The 24,787-nt window shown below is 34.8% G+C and overlaps 1 protein-coding gene across 2 annotated transcripts in view; it reads right to left on the bottom strand.

Annotated features, from left to right (window-relative positions):
- LOC106874007 (uncharacterized) overlaps positions 1-24,787 on the bottom strand; it is a 101,180-nt gene that overhangs the window by 47,870 nt on the left and 28,523 nt on the right. For both annotated transcript variants that reach the window (XM_014921566.2, XM_014921567.2), the window contains exon 2: positions 20,008-20,100. In XM_014921566.2, the coding sequence (XP_014777052.1) occupies positions 20,008-20,086 (79 nt within the window). In that variant the 5' untranslated portion in view covers positions 20,087-20,100. The remainder of the gene's footprint in view (positions 1-20,007; positions 20,101-24,787) is intronic.

The following is a 24,787-nucleotide window of genomic DNA, read 5'->3' on the forward strand; positions in this document are numbered from 1 at the left end:
CTTTAGTCGAGCAAATCGACCCGAGGACTTATTCTTTAGAAGCCTAGTACTTATTCTATCGGTCTCTTTTGCCGAACCGCTAAGTTACGGGGACATAAACACACCAGCATCGGTTGTCAAGCGATGTTGGGGGGACAAAGACAGACACACAAACACATACACACATACATATATATATACATACATACGACGGGCTTCTTTCAGTTTCCGTCTACCAAATCCACTCACAAGGCTTTGGTCGGCTCGAGGCTATAGTTGAAGACACTTGCCCAAGATGCCACGCAGTGGGACTGAACCCGGGACCATGTGGTTGGTAAGCAAGCTACTTACCACACAGCCACTCCTACGCCTTGATAATTAGTTAATTATAACAATGTAGAAAATAGGATGTTATAACAAAACGTAAAATATCACCTAATGATGTTTATTTGTAAGTTTTGAGGAAACAAATGAACGAGTCATTGCTTCGATGCATTTGTTACTTCGTTCCCTTCATTGCGTCTCCCTCTTCTTATAACTGTGTTTCATTCACTGCGTTATTGATTTGCGAAAATAGTTAGTATCGGCTTTTGAGTAGAGTTTAGCATGTTCCTGTACTATTCCATATTTTCATTATGAATCTTAATGTTTAATTTTTCCTCTCCAGGTTTGATGGGTATCGTGATTTCAAAGCATATCTGCTATGCTTAACTAGTTAATAGGGAATGTAATAGTAATAATAATAAACTATTTCTATAATAAACACGTTAATAATTCAATTATAATAAGTCTGTTAATGATATTAGACAAAAATGATATTCATTAGTGCGTATAATCAGAAAATATATAATTGTGATTTTCTGAAATTCTAATTAAATATTAATCACTACTGGCAAATAGACAGCCATATTCCATCTTTAATTTGTCAGTTCCGCGATTATTACATATATGCACGGCAATTGGCAAATATTCCTTATATAACTTACAATCTAATATTCAATTATACAAACTTGCAAACAGTTACAAGTTATATATGTAAGACAAAAGAATAATCTATTAACTGGCGAGCGAGGAGCTTTCCGCCATAATATTTTATTGTATGCCATGTCGGAAGACCATCCAGAATATTAGCACTAGTTGTTTTACTACTTGGAAGCTGACAAGCGGGATATTAATCACGTACAATCGACTGAAAGTCACGTGAAACTATAGATACTAGCAATTCACAATCGATATTTTTATAGAATTCCTGAAGCAATGATATGACCAGTGCTAGATTATACGTTTACTCAGCAATTGTGGGCTTCATATTCAAAGGAAAACAGGTTTCACCGGTTATTATCAAAGCTAAAAGTAAATAGAAGGGATCTTATTGTTAATAAGAGAGACACCCTTTTAAAGATGCTAGGTCTTTATTTGATGTTTGTATGAGATAAGAGTAATCAATTGAATTGATATTTTAGGGGAAAGTGTTAATAGTAAAATGATATATCTCTGATATGTAGAATAGAACTGACAGAGTATAGTATATTGTTAAAAAACTACATGAAAGAATTGTAGTTACGCTGAATGTCTCCTGCAGAATGATGATGAAAAGCATATATATATGCTAATAAAAGCTGGCATCTCAAATGAAACAAAGACAAATGATAAGCAAAAAACAGTTGTTTATATCCGTGTAAGATTGATTTTTATCTAATGCATTTATAAGCGAGGGTTGTTAATACGTTACACCTGTTTTTCTTACCTCGATCAACATACTCATTTAGCAAGCCACATCAATAAAGAAAAATATAAATAACTAGATAAATTAAAATGAATGAAAAGTAGCAAGCTTGAAGTTTCTGATCCTAATATATACATCATGTGTTTTTCTATTTCATATGTGAAACTAAAACATGGTTTATTGGCAACGAAAACATTAGTGAAAATCAATTGAACACAAAAAATTCGAGAAGTTACAATTTATGAATTTTCTCAATTAAATTCTTTCTATTATTTAGTGATACAATGGATTATTTATATGCTTTTAATACCTATAATGATAATCATGGGAAGGTTCTTTGAATCGTACAGGATAAGCTTGAGTTTATCTGAAATTTTAATAACTTTTAGCTTTGAGAACAGGCGCCCCACCGTTACGAGGTTATCTTCAGACACCACAGATGGAGTGCAGCAACGGGAAATGCCACTCCGTTCTAATTACCGTAAGACCAACATCGAATTTTAATGAAAGGTGTGAAGATATCCATTTTTTACCCTTTAGTTTAGGTAAGAATGAAAGCGCACCTGATTTGTCATGCATTCAGGTCTTCCAAACGTGTTAAAAAAAGAGGAGGGCGTTATCCCCTAAATCGGGGCTTGCAACAGTGTAAACAAGCTCAAATGCTTGGAAGAGAGTAACTTACTCCAAAGACGTACAAGACATCGAATAGTGGTGTGACATCGGGCGTCATATGAAGCTTATCAATCAATAGAACAGCATTTTGTCTTCTGTTCTGGCAAATCCTCCAATCGAGTGTAGAAGATAGTTATTTTATTTTGTGAAGTCAGAAAGAATGAAAGTAAGGTTGGGGGCAGTGGGATCGTGAAATCATAGTGCAGAGGAAAGACAATCACTGCAATGCTTTTTGTTATACACTATAGTGGCACTACGACGAAGATTCCAGTTGAACCGATCAACGAAACAACCTGCTCATGAAGTTAACCTGCATATGGCAGAGCACTCCACAGACACCTGTACCCATAATGTAGTTCTCAGGGAGATTCAGCGTGACACAGAGTGTGAAAACGCTGGCCTTGTGAAATGCAGGTACAGTACAGTTTTGCCATATGAATGGACTGGAGCAATTTGAAATAAAGTGTCCTGTTTAAGAACACAACGTGTCAACGGGAATTGAACTCACGACCGAGCGATCGTGTGCCAAATGCCCTAACCACCAGGCCACCCGCTTTTTACATGCACTATAACATCATCGACAATTTGTCTCTGTAAATATTATTTTCTTAAACAGATCCACGTATAACGCTTAGAGATATCGCTTTGTAATGTATTCAGTGAAAAGTTGTTAGACAAGCAGAGTTGTTTCTGATTAAGATTAATCAAAGTAAAATAAAAGTACGACATTTATAATAATAAAAACAATACACATGTGAGTCACGCGTTTGCTTTGAAGTCGTAGCCAATACAAAGACTTCTTGAGTGCGTAAAGGAGATTGTTACAATAGTGTGGTTATTATACATTTCTGTCGCTATAAGAAAACTCTAGCGGATCTCACAAAAAAATCTTTAGAAATGGTACCATTTATTAAAACTAACTATTATTCCTTGTTAATAGTATGACAATTATTCAGTTCTAATGCTCCAAAGTCAAATATATGAATTCAGATTTGATCGCTTTTCCTTCATCAGAGATGACGAATTCTTGTCCAAGCAAGGGCCTCACTGAACGTGCGCGCCATTCAAAAGACTCTCAAAAGATCGAAATGCTACTGGTGTTTTCGCTGGCCGCTACTGGAAGGACTTTTGTGTCTCTCTGATATTCTGTATTTAACTCAGGAGGTCAATAAGGGATATTATCTCAGGACAAATATCGCTTTAATTAATCTATCGACAGTATGAATAGGCTTAACGCATGTACGCATGTACGTATGTACATACGTATGTAGCTATATTAATTAAATATTGACAAAATTGCGTATAGTGGTTATATATCTGTGCGTATATACATAAATGCATATATATATATATATATATATATATATATATATATATACAGGCGTGGCTATGTGGTAAAAAGTTTGCTTCTCAAGCACATGGTTCAGGATTCATTTCTACTGCGTGGCAACTTGGACAAGTGTCTTCTACTATAGCTTCGGGCCTATCAAAGCCTTGTAAGTGGATTTGGTAAACGGTAACTGAAAGAAGCCCGTCGTATATTTCTATATATGTATGTAGTTGCGTGTCTGTGTTTGTCCCCCACCATCGCTTAACAACCGATGTTGGTGTGTTTACATCTCCATATCTTAACGGTTCGGCAAAAGATGCCGATGGAATAAGTACTAGGCTTACAAAGAATAAATCCTCGGTTCGATTTGGTCTACTAAAAGCAGTGCTCCAGAATAGCCGCAGTCAAATGATTGAAACAAGTACAAGAATAAAAGAATACACACACACACACACACACACACACACACACACACACACTCCCGCGCAATCCCTTACACTTGTATAACGTATCTCCTTAAATTTGTGCAGTCATTGTCTGTAAATTCCTCTGAAGCGACGCCACAGCTCTTTCATCTTAACAATGATAAGATATTCATAAGTTACTGAATCCATAATGTGTTGTGTTTATTTCTTTGCTTTAATCAGTAAGTTCACTTTCAGACAATTTCTGTCTTTCTACGTTTCTCTCTTTAGCAACTGTACTTATCGGATGGAAGAACAAATTAGAAACTAAGCTATAATGTGGTTTCATTGCTAATGCATTGACGACCTAACGTATTGGCAGTGTGGTAATACTTGTGTGAAGTGCGTGAAACACCTTTAGACGCATACACACATACACACACTTGCGCTCGCACACACACACACAGACGTACACACACACTCGCAGCATAATTAAATTGATTCTGATTTGGAATTTTAGCCTGCAGTGGAGTTGTTTTTTATGATATTTATTTTTTTATGGTGGTGCCCCATCATGGCCACAGCCTGTAGATGAAGCGAATAGCTGAATGAAAGAACACTTACAAAATGCATTCTTCAAATATTTGTCTGTTTCTGCGTGTTTATGCGAATGTGTATTGGATGTTTGACATTTAAACATAAACTTGCTTGAAAAGAGTTAGTATTCTTGCCTGAGGGAAACATTGTGAATATTGGTGGGAATATTAATAGTATCACGTCAAAACTAGTGGCTTACCCATTTCAAATTAGCTTAAATACTTTCCGAATAAGTTAGAATTCAATATAAGCTTAGACTTCCAGCAGTGGCGCAACAGTTAATATCAGTGTGATTTGTAGAGCACAATAGCAATTTTTAACGTTTTAATCCCAAAGCAGTTTGTACGTTGGTTGTGTGTCACCAAATTAATTTTTAATAATATTTTGAGAACGGTGAAAATGCAGTAAAATATATTAAACTAGTTCGTTGTACATGCATATCCAGTTAAATGGAATTGACCTCACACAATTTTATTGATTATAAAATGGTATATGTATACACACTATTATATACAGGTTTATATTCAATGTCATAAAATCATATTAGCCTAATATGATCTCACGACAATGTAATTGATCAAATCACTTGTGTATAAAGATGAAGAGACAGAAACTAGTTTCTTTCATATACTTTGTAAATTCGAACCTTCATAATGATGAAGAATTATAGATCATTGCTTATAAATGTATATTAAGCTGTTAACAGATTAGTCTTGCGTTTAATTCGCTAGCATAACAGATGAATTATGAAGCAGAAATGATCCACTTGTATCAGTCACTAGAAGACCCCCCCCCACCCTTTTCATCGCAATGACAATTTTGCTCTAATAAATGGTAAATATTTTTGCGTAGAAATATTTAGACCGACCACACATATATTTAATCACATTATAGAATTTTAATCTCAAATCTTACTTCTTCGTATTATGAAACAAATCTCATATATACATACTAATGTACAGGGTGTCCACAAGGTCTGGGTACATGGAGTAAATAAAATCATAACATAAACAATTAAATAAAAGAAATAATAATTTCTTAAAGTATGTGTTAATACCCCCATGTACCCAGACTTTGTGGACACCCTGTAGAAATATATTTCTACTTCTCCCAGTAACCATTAAATCTTTACGCACGCAACTCAGATGTAGTCTACGATAACTTCCTTGTCTCTTACATGGATACAGGCAAAAGCATCATACATTTCATCTAAAACAAGACCATTAGATTCATTCACAAAACTCTACTCAACATACACTCTAACAACAGGTCAAAATACTTACTGCCTTCTTTCTCTACTGATTTTATTGCTACTACAGTGGTTTCTAGTCTTTAGCGCCAACTGGTTTCAACCACCTTGATTCAGTCCTGATTCGCATTTCTCTCTCGCTCTCGTCACCCACGGTATTTCCGTCACCTCTCAGTCATTGTTCTAATCACTCTACTTAAATTTTGCTCCCACAGAACATCGATGCCCTGGATCTCCACTCCACCATCTCTCGTGCATGGCTTACCTGTTGACGTGGATTAGCAAATGTTTGAGAACATGAACTATGTCAACCTTACCAACTTTTTAAAACCCTGATGTAGCCTCATCCTCCACGTTAATCTAAACGCACACACAGACATATTCACACACACACACACACACACACACACACACACACACACACACACACACACACATACACACACTCACTCACACACACATACATATAGGTTTCAAATTTTGGCACTAGGTCAGTAAGTTCGAAGAAGGGTCTAAATCGATTACATTAACTTCTGTGCCCAACTGGTACTTATTTTATCGAGCGCGAAATGGTGAAAGTCAAAGCCGAACCCAGCGACATTTGAATTCAGTTGACTTCAGAACGCGAAGGCGGATGAAATGTCCCTAACCATCTTGTCCGGTGTGCTAACGATTTTCTGAGGTTGCAGCATTAGACATATACACATATATATTAGAAAATAAAGATGATATGCATTAACGTTGATTACTGCCTCGTTGTTGTTGCTTATTCATCGCTGATATTTCGAAATATGATGAACACACCCAAAAGTTAGGAGCCAAATATAATGTGTTATTCAAGTGTCGCTCATAATTGTTCAATACTCAGAAGAAAAACAAAACCCCGCAAGGTTACTGATGCCGTAATGCATTGAGCCACACCTCTTAACTAAACAGAGCCCTATAGGGATGAAAACAGAAAGAAAACTTAGGTTCATTGTACCAAAAGAAACAACCGGCGCAATATAAATCTTGCTAATTTGTTGAAACCTTCAATAACTAATAATTGCTTTTTATTTGCCATACGGATGACTTTAATACATAGTAATGATATACAACAGACACGTACTACTAATATTTTCGACCTTTCAATTCGGGGTGGAAATTCTGATTAATCGCCTTGGTCACCTGCTTATGCTGCTACATAAGTGTTATAGAATCCAATTTAATTACCGAAAAAATGATATACTAATCGAAATAAAAGATCCTCTCATAAATTTTCAAACACGCCAGCAAAATAATTTTAAGGATTATAGGTATCTTAAGTTTTAAACGTTATGACATAAGGAGTCAAAATTAGTAAGAATAATATTTTGTTTAAACATATCTCGCATACTTCTTTGTGTTTCGTAAATTATATTCACTGGAAAATATCTGTAAAACTTAAAAAAAAAAAAACGCTAGTATTTAAAACTTTATTGATAAATAAACAATATGATAAGCTATACAATAGTTATATTTCAGATATACACTAGATTATAAAAGAAAATGAAATGTTGATATAAACATGCAATATATTTCCAATTATGATATCAAAATCCCACTGGTTTCTACTAGCATTTCATCTTTCCGGAGTCAATAATTAACAACTAATTACATAGCGTAGTCTATTCAATTAACTAATATATGTAAATATAATTGATAATTCACGAAGCTAGTTAAATATTTTATAACATGATATACTTGATTTATAATGAAGCTGAGTATGGTCAACTATATTGCATAATAAGTATTATAATTATAAACAATACATTACATATAACAGCTAAATATACAATAATATTGGTGTATTTTTATGAGAAGTGGAAATTGAAGTTTTTTGATTTTATATATAATCTGGATATCTTATTGCAGGAACTTAATTCAACCTCCGCAAATCCCACAATTCCAAATTGGTAATATTGGATCGTTGTGGTTCAATGCATTACATTATCGATAACCTATCTCAGTTCTATCAGTTTTCTCTCTCATAAGTGCAGTAAAATATCGACCAACAATCAGGTTTATTATTTCTTCAGGAACTGAACATCTACGTTGGCGATAATTATAAGAAAGTGATAGCGTGAAGTTAAATACAGATAAGAATAATTTCTCTTGATTTTCTTTAGATTCGCACTCTCGATTCATGGAAGAAATAAAATGTACATCTTGCTGATAACAGACTTCACTTCATAACAGTGGCATCAAACTTTAAAAATATTTCCCAACAGATATTTTTGTTTTTGTATTATCGAACGAGTGAAAAATATTCTTGCCGATTAAATTCCTGCTGGTACCATTTTGATATTATAATTGTTTCTCATATAAGATCATGATATCATACATATTGAAAACTGCAAGTGAATCTTTCTATATAGAAAAGTGTTTCTAATTAATGCTTCAATGTAAAGAATTCTCGTCAAGTGAAAAAAAAAAAACAGAATAATTCATATATGACAGAAGTAAGCTAAGCGTACGCAGAGACCATCAAACAATTGTTATCTGTTGAGAATTGCTGTCTCTGTTGAGACTATCTCATTACATTTACACTCCTAATTTCCTTGATAGAGCTTTGAGATTAAACCTCCCATTTCTCCATCTTTAAAATATAGGTCCACCGTGTGTATTTAAGCGGAAGTGAATAAATTACTGAAGACATGTCGATTTCCCTTTGTTTAGCGATATCTCTCATGTTATCGTTATTGTTATAAAGAATGGAAAAGTTCCTGAGCAAGTCATATACACCCGTGAAATGAGAACGTGGGCAACTTCCGATGTGAGGTTGAAGTTAATTTAGCTTGTGCAAAATAAGCTGTTAATATATGTCAGAAACCTATGAACATCTCACTATTCAATTCCTCTCCTTTCTGTGGTTATGGACATGAACCTAGGAAAAGCTTCAATATTGATTAGATTACCTGATGTTCACTAATATCTTAGTTTGTGACGTAATGACATATATTTCTACATTAATAGAACTGAAAGGAAAACTAAAAGCTAGATGTAAAGTAAAAACAAGTGAATATGCACACAATTAGATGAGGTATGTCAGGAAACACTTAGTTTTCTTTATTCACAAACTGATCGTTATCTAATCAATAAGACACACAGAAGCAGAAAATAAATGAGAAAGTGGTAGCTCAGGAGATTAAAAACAAAACAGAAGCAATATGGCGTGGGTGTATTAAAAAAATGCCTTTTTGTGGTGGCGGTGTAGTGATATTTCCATTGTTTAGCTTTTCATACGCCTATGTAATACATAATGCAATATAGGACTTCCCCCGTTATACATTAATGAATGAACAGATCGATCTATCTATCGTTACGTTTGCACATAGGTATTGATTACTTCTCTTTGATGTATGCATCCCGTCGATTTTTTCTTTATCTCTTTCAAAGGTACAAATGTCTCAGTGTTGAACTGTGCGTTGGATCGAAAAGTAGAGCATAACGGTTATCCACCATTCACAGTTTCTTTCTTACTACTAACTTAATGTGCAAATATATCGGATAATGAAATTACTGGCTCATGAAATATAGAGAAAGAGAGCGAGAGAGATAATTATTCATTACACATGTATATATTTATCGACCAAGTATATTTCTCATTAGATTTAGAACACTATTTTCATGATATATTTATATATTTTAAAAGTATCATTACAGAGGTTAATATGCCAATAGATATCATGCATACAATCACCTGATTCGTATTTCGTTACAACAGTCTCCTTAGTCCTACAAAGGTAAATATTGGTGACCGATGTTTTTTAAAATTCGCCAATACATGGATTAACATTGTCTCGGTGGATTAGTAGATTTACTAAAGTTTTAGACGAGATATCACGTGGTATATGCGTCGGCCCTTGACGTTCTTGAGTGATAGACTTACTCCGTCATTAGTTTAACAACGCACTTCGCCAAGCCCTTGGATGATTTAAAGAATTTCGGCCCAGGTTTCTGGTTTGAGTATACCTTCCTTCTATTCATCTTTTCAGTGGCCCTTTAAATGACGTTAATTCTGTTACCATTTCCCGAAATACATGATGAAAATTAAAATGTAATTTAACTAGATTCGATAGTCATAAATCTGTTCACGTTAAAAACATTTTCCATTGTGTGATCCGGTAGATCGAGTAATTACAAGTTGTCCAACAAAACCTTTACACGTTTGAAAAGCTGTGTTCACTAGTGAAAGCTGACTGAAACACAGAATGTAACAATAGTGCGGAACATCCATTGAAAATAATATCAGATGGGTATTAGTCTCATGCAATCAAGTTACCTTCTTTCCTAAACCTTCAGGTCTTATGCCGATGTTTGAAACATTATTATTAATTTTATCAATTTCAATACTCGATCTTATTCCTTGTAGGATTTACGTGGGTAGCGGGTTACTACCTTATGTGTCCACAAGTTTTCAGCTGTCTTTAAAGTGCTCGAAACCCTCTTGATAATCCTTGCTGTCACTAAGAGACAAACTTTCTGAAGGAGCTCTACCGGGCATTCTATTCTAATCTCCTTCAGTTTATATCTTTCCTTACTGTTTCCAACACACCGATTATTTGATGTACGACCTTTACTATTCTCATGCTTATTATTATTATTATTATTATTATTATTATTATTATTATTATTATTATTATTATTATTATTATTATTATTATCATCATTATTCAGTTGTCTTATTTTTATCACGTGCTTTCACTGCACTACCAAGCACTGCTCTGTGTACCTTGGGTATATGCTGTGGTGTGTTGTGATGCTCTTGTTTTTACAGTATTGAAAGTGTTTTACGTAGGATGTCTGGGGTGCCTATTAGTACTGTTTTCTCAATGTTATATACTTGTAAGTCCTGGTATTTTTGTTATGTATTTGTCTGATAGGAATTGTTTCTGTTTTTAGACTCTACATTCGAGTTACCTTTATTTCCATGTCTTCGCATTTTGAAGAAAATTCCCGTTTCTTTTAGAGAAACAGTTTCATCTGTTGGTATTGATCCAGTGATTAGAAAGCATTTTTTTCCTTCATGGTCTTTGACAACTATATCCGGCTTGTTGGCCTTAATTTCTCTGTGTGTATTGGCATATCCCACAGTATGGTTGCCATCTTATTTTCTTTGACCTTTTCTGACGTGTGCCTCTACCATTTTTTTGGTGTTATTATTCCAGTGTTAGCATAGCTTCCAGTGTATATAGGTCCCAAATCTGTCGTGTCTTTGAATATATTCCTTCTTTGCCAGGATTGGGCAGCCAGAAACAATATGTTGTGCTGCAAATAAGATTCCTTCAGTCTCTGCTTTGAGTCCTGAGCTTCTCGGCCATTGTTGAGACTTTGCTTTTATTATTATTATTGTTGTTGTTGTTGTTATTATTATTATTATTATTATTATTATTATTATTATTGGCAGTGAGCTGGCAGACTCGTTAGCACGCCGAGGTCGATTTTGCCTTTCCTCCTTTTGGGGTCGATAAAATAAGTACTAGTTGAGCACTGGGGCCGATGTAATCAACTTACCTCTTCCTCTGAAATTGCTGCCCTGTGCTAAAATTTGAAACGATCATTAGAATTATTACTAGTGTTATTATTATTTAAACAGACTGAAATTATGCTGATTATTTCTGTTGAGAAAGTGAGTTATAACTAAAACTCCGTTATATCACTTTCATTTCAAGAACCTTCCTCAGCATCCAAGTTACTCTTAAGAATGTCAATTGGAGATGTTCCATACGTATCTGAATTCAAAATTTAGCTATTCTTGTATTTAAATTTACATGTTACTATCCCCAAGAGGGAAAGTAATATCTATATTGTATACATGACTGAAAACATTTCCATACTTAACGTTTGAGAAATGTTCATCTTCAACACTTGATGCCGCTCGTTTTCTTTTGATTTTCACATACTCTCTGATTCACTGCTGTTCAACATTGTGTCTTCTTTTTCACAATAGCAACATCAAATCGTAAATCGTTTCTCATCTGTAGTGTAACATATGGGATATTAAAAAAGCAAAGTTGCTTCACTTCATTTGAGTTTACCACTGAGTCAAGCTGGTTTTTATAGGATTTCTCTGTTCCGATCAGTTATCTTCTTCTCGTATAACTCCAGAATACAATCCAAGCAATGCTGTCGTATTTTATATTGTGTTCCTTTTATATATCTCCTGAGCTATTGAACTGGATTCACTTTCATTGTAGTTAGCCGTCCTTTCATTCGACAGACCTTAAGCACTGGTAACGCTATGGTTTTGTGGACGTTATATTTCGCACAATTAGATTCTAGGGATTCTCTTGTACTGCATATACTAAGGCTTCGTTTTCAACATCAAGGTGTGATGCTAGCATCCATTCCAATGATGCATGCTTATCTAATCCAGCTAACGTGCCTCGTAACTATTGGCGATGCACAAGTTTATGGATCCACTTCTTAAGCTTCATCTACCATTTTTCCCATAATAATTATTTGCAATGCAATTTACAGCTTCTAGAATGTGCTTACTTGTATCTTTGAGGATTTAACTTTGCTTCTTTCAAGTCCAATCAATGTTATTTTATTCAATTTTTATACAGCTTTTCTGGTTTATGAATTTTTTTTCCCTCTATGTAATACATATATGGTAAGATAAGTTTACGATGCAGTTCACCATTCAGCATCACTATCTTGGGTGTTTTGCACCTGTCCTAACCTCTTCGTTCCCCTTTTCCAAGAATCTCAGCTCCGTACCTTATCAACGAGAAACTCAAGTGTTTATCGCTATATTTAATATTGTTGTTCTTGTTATTATCATTCGGGAGTCTAAATACTAAATTATCAGTGAAGAACTGAGCTCATTCCAATCGACTTCTCACTTTCAGGCAAAATTGCTGGCCTCGTGTCTATAGTAGAAACCATTGATATTACATGCACATACACACACACACACACACACACACACACACACACACACACACACACACACACACACACACACACACACACACACACACACACACACACACACACACACACACACACAATAATATCATATGTATGGGTTTTCTTTAAGTTTTTATTTAAGTTCGTCTTGAGAGAGTTCAAACGGGTCGCTAACAAAGTGACAGGACTTTTTGAGTTAGGAGAGTTCCCAGTATTTGTAAATATTTAATTGAATTGATGTGTTTGTTGAACTCTCGATGCATAAGAATCTCAGATGAATATTTTTTGGAATGTTTCCAAATTTTCATTGTTCCAAATCCTCACTGTGCCACAAATAAATTGAATTTCGAGAATCTGTGTGAGTTTGTTTTGCTCTTTCGCCATGAAACCAAGTACCTCAAGGTTTTTGAGAAAATTTACGGGTGCATAACCTAATGCACATATAAATATGGGTACATATAAAAATTCATATTCAGGGTACAAGAGCTGTAAGTTCCGCATTAATTTGCCTTAAATGTTCTATTTTTTCTGCACCTTTGTTTGTACATTTACATTTGCTGGGCAGCTGGCCTCTACAAAAATGCATGAATTTTGTTCTCTGTCTCACAGAACAATATCAGATCTATTGTGTTTGCTCCGAGTTGATGGTTTTCTTGGGGTTCTTTCACCAGTATTCTTTGTTTTTGAAGGTGTAAATACTTGCCTTTTCTGACACGCCTTTGGTACATATGCCAGGCAAACCTTTCTGCAGATAACATTATAAATACTCTTTACGACTATATCATGACTCAGGGGCATGTATGTATGTATGTATGTATGTATGTATGTATGTGTGTATGCATCTATATATGTCTATGTATATGAATGTATGTATGTATATCATTATTATAGTTATTGCTATTGTTGTTATAATATTGAAGACAATCAAAGACAAGTGACAATGTCGATTACATCAGATCTATTGAACTGCACCAATTAGTTACATCATTTTATCTTTGTGTTCAAAATCCCACCGGGTTAAATTAGCATTTCATCTTTCCGGAGTCAATAATTAACAACTAATTACATAGCACAGTCTGTTTAATTAACTAATGTCATTCCCAGATTGTATGACAATGCGCTAGAATTCTATAAAAGAATTGAATGTTATTATGAGGCAATATACGGTAAGTTCGGTAGAGCGTTCAACAGAATATCTTGAAGTATTTGCGTACGTATTATTGGATTCTAAGTTCAAAGCTGCTGCACTTAAATTTCAATTTAGCTTTAATTCGTCGAGCGAGTCGATAATAAAATGTATCAATTTGCAAATATGTTGTCTTTCTTCCTCTATTACACATTATCATTAAATTATGACGAATTTTAGACTTTAGTCAAAGAAAAATTGAGAAGATTTGATAAATTTTGTTAAAATTCTATCAAAATTATATTCCGATGAAGTTCACAATTCTTCAGTATTATCCTCCGTGTCTTAGCATCCCTCCTTTAAATCTCTTCTTTGCTTCACTTTTTAATCCCAGCGTCTTACCTTATCACCGAGAAGCCTATATACTTATTACCATACTTTGTATTGTTGTTCATATTACCGCTGTCTTCATGACAGTATTGTCCAGCAAATCTTTGAAGATAAATTCACATGTCGATTGTACGTTATATAAAGGCAGTACATTTGCCATATAAAATTATAAGCTAAAAGAATCCTTGACTTACTTTAAATACTGCATCAGTAACATAAATTTGGATCTAATAATTTTATAATACAAAGGAATCCTATTTTATGCACCATCAACTTTTGAGGAGGAAATTATACCCAAGTAATTTAATATTGTATCAGCATGAAGCAAACATAAGCTGTTTTTGACGTAGTCAGTAGTTGTCGTCTAGATACTAAGTCTATTATAAAAATATAGGTCACTTTGACAGACGTACATTCATTTGAATGTCATCTTCTAGTGGCAAATATGAAAGACGTTTGATATATGTTTAGTGAGATAAAAGATCTTTGAAGGATATTTAGAGAATTGATCAATAGTTTGAATATCGCCAAGTTTGTCATTTCATTTGAAACACCGCACACTCCGGAGAATCTAGCGATGTGGCGTCAATAAAAGTACAAATACTTCTTATCAGGAAGTACAAAGGAAAACGTATGATTCATTCTACAATCTTCTTCGCCCTTAGGCATCAAAGATCGTTTCACGTTCTAGGAATTAGCTATATATATTGCTGTATATATATTTTGTGCGTGTATAAGTATGGCTTAGTGGTTAAGGTGTTGCATTCACGATTGCGAGATCGTGGGTTCGATTCCCAGACAGTGCCGTTGCGTTGTGTTCTTCAACAAAGCACTTCATTTCAAGTTGCTCTGCGATCATTTCGACCTCTAACACGTGACACCCGTTGTTGCACCTGTACAGGTAATGTCGATCTGATGGGGGTGAAGAGTGGGGGGTGGCGGGGGATGAGCTTATGTCTACACAAACATTTGATCACTATAAACAATTCATCTGTGTGGGTGTTCAGTAAGAAATTGTCGATCTCTCATAGGTCGTCTAACGACGGGAGAGTCCATTATATATATATAACATACATATTAGATGGATGACCACTAAGTGGACATCCATTATGCTAGAAGTAGATCACCTACGATCTGATCACTAAGAATAGATTGTTCTCAAGAAAATTCAGCAAACACTAGAACGTAAGCGAGCAAGACAAATGAAAAGATACAAAATATATAGAATTAATCATAGACCGGTTTCGCTATTAACGAAATTACTTACGTAATTGTCTGTAGCTCATCAGTATAATCGTTCTTTTGAATATAATATGCAGAACTATAAACGAGACGTCCGCATAAAATTAGACATGTATATAGTTCTACCAATTATATTGGAGTTATATTTCAAATTTCTTCGTTTTGGCGCGCCAAATACCGCCAAATAATTCAGCAGAAGATAATTCACTGCAGAGAATTATATGTATGTAATATAATTTTTCTGAATCTTCAGACTTTTTCAATATGCTAGGCCACTGGTTTTAAATTGATATTAATCAGATTAATATTCAAATTACCACCCTTATTATTTAAATTTGTAATAACTATGTTCTCTAACCGGCAAAATTCTCTGCAGTGAATTATCTTCTGCAGGATTATTTCCGGTATTTGGCGCGCCAAAACAAAGACATTTGAAATATAACTCCGATATAATTGGTAGAACTATATACATGTCTAATTTTATGCGGACGTCTCGTTTATAGTTCTGCATATTATATTCAAAAGAACGATTATACTGATGAGCTACAGACAATTACGTAAGTAATTTCGTTAATAGCGAAACCGGTCTATGATTAATTCTATATATTTTGTATCTTTTCATTTGTCTTGCTCGCTTACGTTCTAGTGTTTGCTGAATTTTCTTGAGAACAATCTATTCTTAGTGGTCAGATCGTAGGTGATTTACTTCTAGCAAAATGGATGTCCACTTACTGGTCATCCATCTAATATGTATATAATATAATTTTTCTGAATCTTCAGATATTTTCAATATGCTAGGCCACTGGTTTTAAATTGATATTAATCAGACTAATATTCAATTTGTCACCCTTATTATTTATATATACATATATTACAGATATGTGTATACATACATATATGACTTTGTGTGCATGTGTATATATATGTATATGGAAGTGTGTATATACAATTATGCATTCGTGAATACAGATCTGTATGTCTGCGTGTGTGTCTGTGTATGTATCAGTGCCGCGTGAAGATATGAGTGAGTCTATGTTTCTAGTTTCAATGAACGCTATTATTTTATCATGAACCCTCCGCACTCTCCATACGTCTCACTATGGACAACTACACTGTTGATCTACATTTATTCTCCCGAACCTAATAGTCCAGTTCCTTACAGCTTACTAACCCTTTCAATTTTATTTATAGTTCTCCTACAAATACTTCATAATCCATGGCTCTAAGCACACTTAGTTGTATATTCATTCTGAACTCTATTCTTATACAATTACAATTCACCTTGTGATTGCAATTATATTTCTTTGTCGTAAGTTTCCTGCCGTTTCTGGACAGCCATCTCACCTTTTTCACTACCTGAGCCACTACTTTGACCATCACTGTCCTACATGTTGCTTCTTTCAATATCTGACTACCCCCTCACGATGCATACCTCTTTCCATACCATTCATTCGCATATTGGTTCTTCCCTGTCCACTCATACCTATCTCAAAGTTCATTCTTCAAATATTCTTGTATCTTTCTGCCAAACTCAAACCCTTTAATTGTTTCTCTCTCGTTGAAGTATATCAAATATCCGAAGCCTTAAACAGTTCTCCTTCTCAATAACACATGTTCTCTATCTATTCAAACTATTATTAATATAGGTGTCTCACTTTGACATAAACTTTTAAGTTGTAATATGCGGTATTTTAAAATCAATTACATTCGCATTATAAACTGGGAGTTTATAGAATCTTATCGAAGTTCCGCAAAGAATTCATTTCGTACACTACCAGTTATCATACCATGAACCTTTTAAAATGTAACTAATATTGAAATGTACCTACTCCCATCATACCACGGAATTTCATTTACTATTTCATTAGTAAGGTCCCATTTCGTTACGTGTTCATCTCTGGCAGTTCGTGTTGGGCACGTATCAGTGCAGAAATAAGCTACATTCCGTACCTAGTCTTGAATACTACAGCTCACATACAGAATAGCAAGATGATTGTCTCAAATGCGTTTTACTCTTCATTTCATTAAATATAAAGGTATATAAAAGTATTCAATGTCAGCTAATCGCAAGATAAATAAAGAACTAGCGGAACGATAACTATCTTGTTGACTGATATGAATCGTTCCTTACAAAAATGATTTATTAATTTAACCATTAGTTTTATACGTTCGTTAACAACGAAGTTGTGATTGTGTCCTGCGTAACAATAAGAATAAGTTGCAACATTTGAATGTACTTGTGTTAGTTAATTACTTTTCTTTCTTGTTTGTGGCTAAGGACAAAAAAAGTTGTAAAACAATCATATTGTAAAATATAATTTATGTGATTAACATTTAAATTCTTAATAAATTTAATATACTAAACATTTCCTGCGTGATTTCTCAGAGGAAAACACATAAACACATAAACACACACAGGGGTAGTTCGGGTCTGTGCAGTTACTTTATATCCCAAGGTCTAATTATCTGAGTTGGCCTTCGTTTCAATTTAGAATCCGCAGAACCGCAGAATTAGCGACACAGAAACACTAACTTTAAATGAATTAATACAAAGTGCTATTTTGTTGAATACTTTCATCCCACATCTTATAAACTGAAACAAATCTACACACACACCCACGCATACACACACATATCTCACAAGCTGCAAATTCTCTCCGTTCTCCATCTTGCAAGACATTTTCTGAGCGTTATCCACTATTCTATTCTCCTTCGCCCCAATGCCATAATTTGGTCGGCAATTGGTCCTTGCCCACCGTCCTAAATCCCACTCTGTGTTATTTTCCTTTTTTTGTTTTGTTTTATTGTCATCTCCAGTTCTCCGCAAGAAAACTTTTTTCGAGCACTGCCAACTGGGAAGCGCCCAGTCTAATCGTCAAAGGTGCGAAACTGAATATTACTAATTGGACGATAATTGATGAAGAAATTATGAACCATAGGTTTTTACATTCAGTATACGCCATGTAGTTTGTTTATTTACTCTTTACTCTTTTACTCTTTTACTTATTTTAGTCATTTGACTGCGGCCGTGATGGAGCACCGCCTTTAGTGGAGCAAATCGAGCCCAGGACTTATTTTTTGTAAGCCTAGTACTTAGTCTATCGGTCTCTTTTGCCGAACCGCTAAGTTACGGGGATATAAACACACTAGCATCGGTTGTCAAGCGATGTTGGGGGGGGGGGAAACACAAACACACAAACACACACAAACACACACACACACACACACACACACACACACACACACACACACACACATATATATATATAAACATATATACGACGGGCTTCTTCCAGTCTACGTCTACCAAATCCACTCACAAGGATTTGCTCGGCCGGAGTCTGTAGTAGAAGACACTTGCCCAAGGTGCTACGCAGTGTGAGTGAACCCGGAACCATGTGGTTGGTAAGCTAGCTACTTACCACACAGCCACTTTTGCGACAATACATTTTTTCATTTAAGTAATGGAAAGCAACGCACACCGAATTTCTACATGCATACATACATACATACATACATACATGTATGTATGTATGTATATGTATGTATATAGATGTATTAATAGATGCGCATACATATACATGCATACATACATAAGAACATACATACAAACATACATACATACATGAATACCCACACATATCCATCCTTATATTCATGCATACATGGGTATATCTATCTATCCGCCTATCTATCAGTCAATCTGTCTATCTGTCTGCCAGCATGTCTGTTTGTGTGTGTGTGTGGCTTCGTGTGTACATATTTGTGTGGAGGCGCAAAGGCCAGTGGTTAAAGCAGCGGACTCATGGGCGTAGGATCGCGGTTTCGATTCCTTGACCGGGCGTTGTGGGTTTTTATTGAGCGAAAACCCCCTACACTCCACGAGGCCCCGGCAGGGGGTAGATTGAACTCTGCAGTACTCTTTCACCACAATTTTCTCACACTTTTTCTTCCCGTTTCTGTTGTACATGTATTTCAAAGGGTCAGCCTTGTCACACCCTGTGTCACGCTGAATATCCCTGAGATCTACGTTAAGGGTACACATGTCTGTGGCGTGCTGAGCCACTTGCACGTTAATTTCACGAGAAAGCTGTTCCGTTGATCCGATCAATTGGAACCCTCGTCTTCGTAGCTGACGGAATGCCACGACCACATATTTGTAAATAAATGCAGATAATTTTCTTGGGAGATTTTTTGCAGGGTAGAAAGAAATCATATTTAAGTTTATTACAGGAAAATATATAAGTAAACACAATTTCATAATAGCAACTATTACTCAAAAACGCAGTGTGACTCAAATATGCAAAATGTGTAAGCGCTGTACACTTAGAAGCGTAGTATAGAAGATGAAGTTACCGTATACCGCTCCAGCGAGGCAGACGATGAGTAAAGCACTAAGTAGAGAGAGTCCTGATAAAATTGTCTTTGACTCCATGTGACGGCAGAAAACTGAAAAACAAAAGAGAAAACGAAAGGTTAAACAGTATGAACAACTTGTGTCTTATGTTCAAATGTCTATCTCTCTATCTATCTATCTATCTATCTATCTATCTATCTATCTATCTATCTATCTATCTATCTATCTAATTCCTTTACACATTATATATGTAGGTGTGTTTATAAATATATATATACATATTTATACATAAATGTATGTATACATATATGTGTGTGTATGTGTGCATGTGCGTATGTGTGTATGTATGTATGTATGTATGTATATATATATATATATATAAAATATATAGTTTTAGGTAAAATAACCAATTTTCAAGAACTCATCGATGAAATTGTCCCTAATATTATTATTATTATATATGTATATATATATATATATATATATATGTGTGTGTGTGTGTGTGTGTGTGTGTGTGTGTGTGTGCGTGTGCGTTTGAGTGTGCGTATGTTTGGTTTCAAATTTTATCACAAGTCAAACAATGTCAGGGTTGTTGAAGTCATGACTGTGTGCGCTTTGAGATATTCCAATATATATTTATATGTGTGTTTTTGTGTGTGTGTGTGTGTGTGTTTGTGTGTGTGTGTGTGTATGTGTGTGTGCGTGAGTGTGAGAGTGTATGTGAGAATGTGTGTATTAGCATAGGAAAGTAAGCGCGCGTACTAGCGTGTGTATATGCGTATATGTAAGCGTATATATGTAAACTTGATATTCATTGAAAGTCTACTTTGATGCACCTGATATAATTGATTGTGCAAATGAATATATGAATACACGATAGATTGCTCAAGGTTTAGCAGTTAAACAGTTGTCAACGGGTTGGGTCTTACAACATCGAGGATGCAACAAATGCACACACAATAAAACAAACTGCTGAGTTGACAGATAACAAAGCAGAATAGCTGTGAAGCGTATTATATCGATCAAATAACTTAGAAACTTCAAGCGCCTGTTTTAATTGATTCGCTGAGTAAAAGTCTATTGATATATCATTGATTACAAGCAAGCCGTGTAATGCTGAGTCAGTCTAATATTGATATAATCAGTAAATTCTTGTTTGGTTCATGTCTTATTGTAATGGTTTATCTTTGGTCAAGAATCCTAAGTATGGATGTGGAGTTCACTCAACTCTAAGAATAGGCATTCATTCCTTCTGAAACGGTCTCTTTCTGAGATTAACTGTACCGTCGTCCTATTTTACCTTCATTTTTCCCTCACAGGTTCTTTTCCAAAGTACGGAAAGAGTCTGTCCTATTTCCAAGGAGCGCTGACATCGTAAGAACTAACGTGTTTCTCTTTCAACAATTCTTTCAACAAGTGAAACAAATGTCGCAAAGAACAAACAATTTTATTCCTTTTGCAATCTCACGTTTGTCAGATACCATCAATAGAATCTCCGTGAAGCCGCATCTACCGGAGAACTGATCGCACATGTAACATTCTTGTTGTCAAGCGTAAACAGGAATATCTATCTACAGTTTCTTGCTAAATTTAGCTACCATTTCTTCATAATGCACTCTACTATTTTTCTGGAAGGAGAAACCGCTATATGGGTGTTTTCCAACCTATGTAAAAAGTGTGCCCTATTTTCAAGGAACCGAACATTGCTAACTATTTTACATTTCTTGACTTTCAACTATTTTTCCAGATTACTAAGAACCGACTGAATACTATCATACATACCTGAAAGCAATACAAATGATCGCTGCGGCAGTAAAATGTTCGTTATATGCCTGCTCAGTTAGGGCTTATATAGGAGCGAGTAACAATAAGAATTAGTAGTTCCTGGGCTGTTACAACTCTTTAAAGGCACATCACTCACACTCACTCACACATATACACGCACAGACATTCAAATACACACACAGACACAAACATAGACACACACACACACTCATATCGATGTTTCACGGTATGATATTGAAGTTACATACGACGTGTGCAGATACTGTATATCTGACTCTTTCGACAACATCCAGATGAAGCCATCGAGAGCTTAACAAGATGTCGCCCACCAATGACCGCTCCCCAATGTCTGCTGTTACTAATCGACATACTTCTTTATAGACTCCCTTATTTCTCCTTCTCCTGTCGCCTCTAACATTTATCCTTAATCCATATTTATTTCATAGTGCACAGACCTCCAGACCCTCAGACTAAAACTCTGACGTGTTGAAGAATATTGCATCACATCATAAAGTTCCATCCAGTTCAAAATACAAGTATACTCTTCCTCGAAAACGCTGTCTGAGATGCCGAGCAATGATATTCGTGAAGAGTAAAAAGGAATAAGAGTAGTTTGTTCAAACTAATACTCAGACGCTAGAGAAACTCGTAAAACTTAAAGTGAAACATAGTGTTATTCTTGGATAATTTTCTTTGCCAGCTGCTTAATAGGGATATTTAACCTTTTGTGCTTGTTTATCATTTCTTGTTACTTTGTAGTGATCTGACTTAGAGCAATTTCATTGAAATATCTCGTTTTAAAGCTCTGCTCACTTTTTAATAATGTAGAGAACTGTATAGTTTATTGCATAGTTTATTATATATTATATATTTACCCTGTATAATACTAATAATATTATATAACATGTAATTACATGCATGCATGTAGATACTCATACAAACATATGAACACATACATGCATCTAGCAGACATACACGCATACATGCATGCGTGTTTGAGCACGTATGTCTTTATGCTTGTATTTATTTATATGCATGCAACGGATATATCTGACTGGGTAGCTATGCTTTCATTGGGGAGCAAATAAATTAATATGAAAGCGATATCAACATGACAGAAACAGCTAAAATAATAAGCTACTTGTTGATAGAGGAAAAACAACTTCGATAAAATATAACAATTCGGAGATTACTAGAATGACATTTCAAATGCGTATACAAGATTGCACATATTCTTAGATTCATAAACATACCAAACACACGAATTAAACAATAAAACACAAAACCCCTAAACGTGTATAGTTTGCTGTGTATTATTTATTTTATGTATTCTGTTGGAAGGAAAAATGACATATAACTTATAGAAATACTGACCGCGTGACAGAAAAAGAGCAGCTTGTAATAACAGGCTCGTACATGCATATACAGAGCACAGATACAACATTCATGCAAGTACAAACGCATACGTACACAAACGCACACATAGCCATATACACATACTCACAGACACACTCAGAAAAACATTTGTATATGTACAGAGAAAACAGCATGCATAAATAGATAACAATATAAATGAGATATATGCAGAGAGATATGTGATGTGTGCTCTGTGTACATAAGGATATATAATCATTAGTGTAAAAATTCGTTCATACTTTGCAATGTATCAACTAAGTCGCATTTTACTAAATTTCAACTAAATATGAAGAGAAAGGGAATAAAATGATTAATTATTCATATTCCCTGCTGGAGAATATTTTTGTTGGTATCGATTTGTTTATTGTACATGACTCAATGCTTACGTATGCAATCACATGACCAGATCTTAAACATTTACATAAAATCCAATATACATCAGTTTCTCACTGATTAACAACATTGATTAACTGTATTGCTTATAAAAGCAAAAGAAAGTTACATTCATTTGTGCAGTCTTTAAATCTTACAGCTTGCACTTCTTAAATGATACACAACGGACCACTCAAACGAACTTTGAATCCTGTTGGTTGCTCTTAAATTAGAATCGGTCCTTTCACTCATATCAATAATGCAATAGAGAACTTCTCGATTCCGTTAGACCATCATTAAATCAAATAGATTAATTCAATATTCCCATTATAAGTTCTATGAAGAAGCTTTTATCACTGTTGTAAAAAGTATTTCAACATCGTGAAATTCAAAATCTCCACCTAAATACGCGGAAATGAACGTATCACTAATTTAGTTTCATGTTTGATTTCTTACTTTTGTACATCATGAATTCTTAAAGACAAAATAGGATTTATCGTTGTTCATGCTTTTCCAAAGGTAATTCGTTATATGTTGTTTTATATTTAAAATATACTGAAAATCAGTGAAAATACAGATATTTCTTCTTTGATTTCTTTTTTTAAAAAATTTTCTCAGAGTAAAACCAAAAAGAGTGACGAAAACTGTTGGAGACCATTTATGTCTGAAGTGACACAGTGGTGATCGTAGAGATTTGAAGAGACAGACATTTGATTCAAATTCTTGTAATAGAATAATAAAAATATAAGAGCAGGTGAGATGTTGTTTGGTGTTAATGTCAGCTGATTACCACGTTGTTTTGAGCTCACTCCGCTCCGACAAGGCTTTGTGAGTGAATCTGATTGACGGACACTGCTTCTAAGCCCGTTGTATGTATGTACGTATGTACGTATGTATGTATGTATGTATGTATGTATGTATGTATGTATGTATGTATGTATGTATAGATAGATAGATAGATAGATAGATATATGTGTGCGTGTGCATGTATGTGTGTATGTGTGTAGGCACAGTAGTGGCTGTGTGGTAAGAAGTTTGCTTTCCTACCACAGGTTTCCGGGTTCAGTCCCACTGCGTGGCACTTTGGGCAAGTGTCTTCTACTATAGCGTCGGGCCGACCAAAACGTTGTGCGTGGATTTGGTAGACGGAAACTGAAAGAAACCCGTCATGTGTGTATATATTTATATATATATATATATATATAT

Source organism: Octopus bimaculoides, chromosome 2 (genome assembly GCF_001194135.2).
Source record: "Octopus bimaculoides isolate UCB-OBI-ISO-001 chromosome 2, ASM119413v2, whole genome shotgun sequence".
Lineage (NCBI taxonomy): Eukaryota > Metazoa > Mollusca > Cephalopoda > Octopoda > Octopodidae > Octopus > Octopus bimaculoides.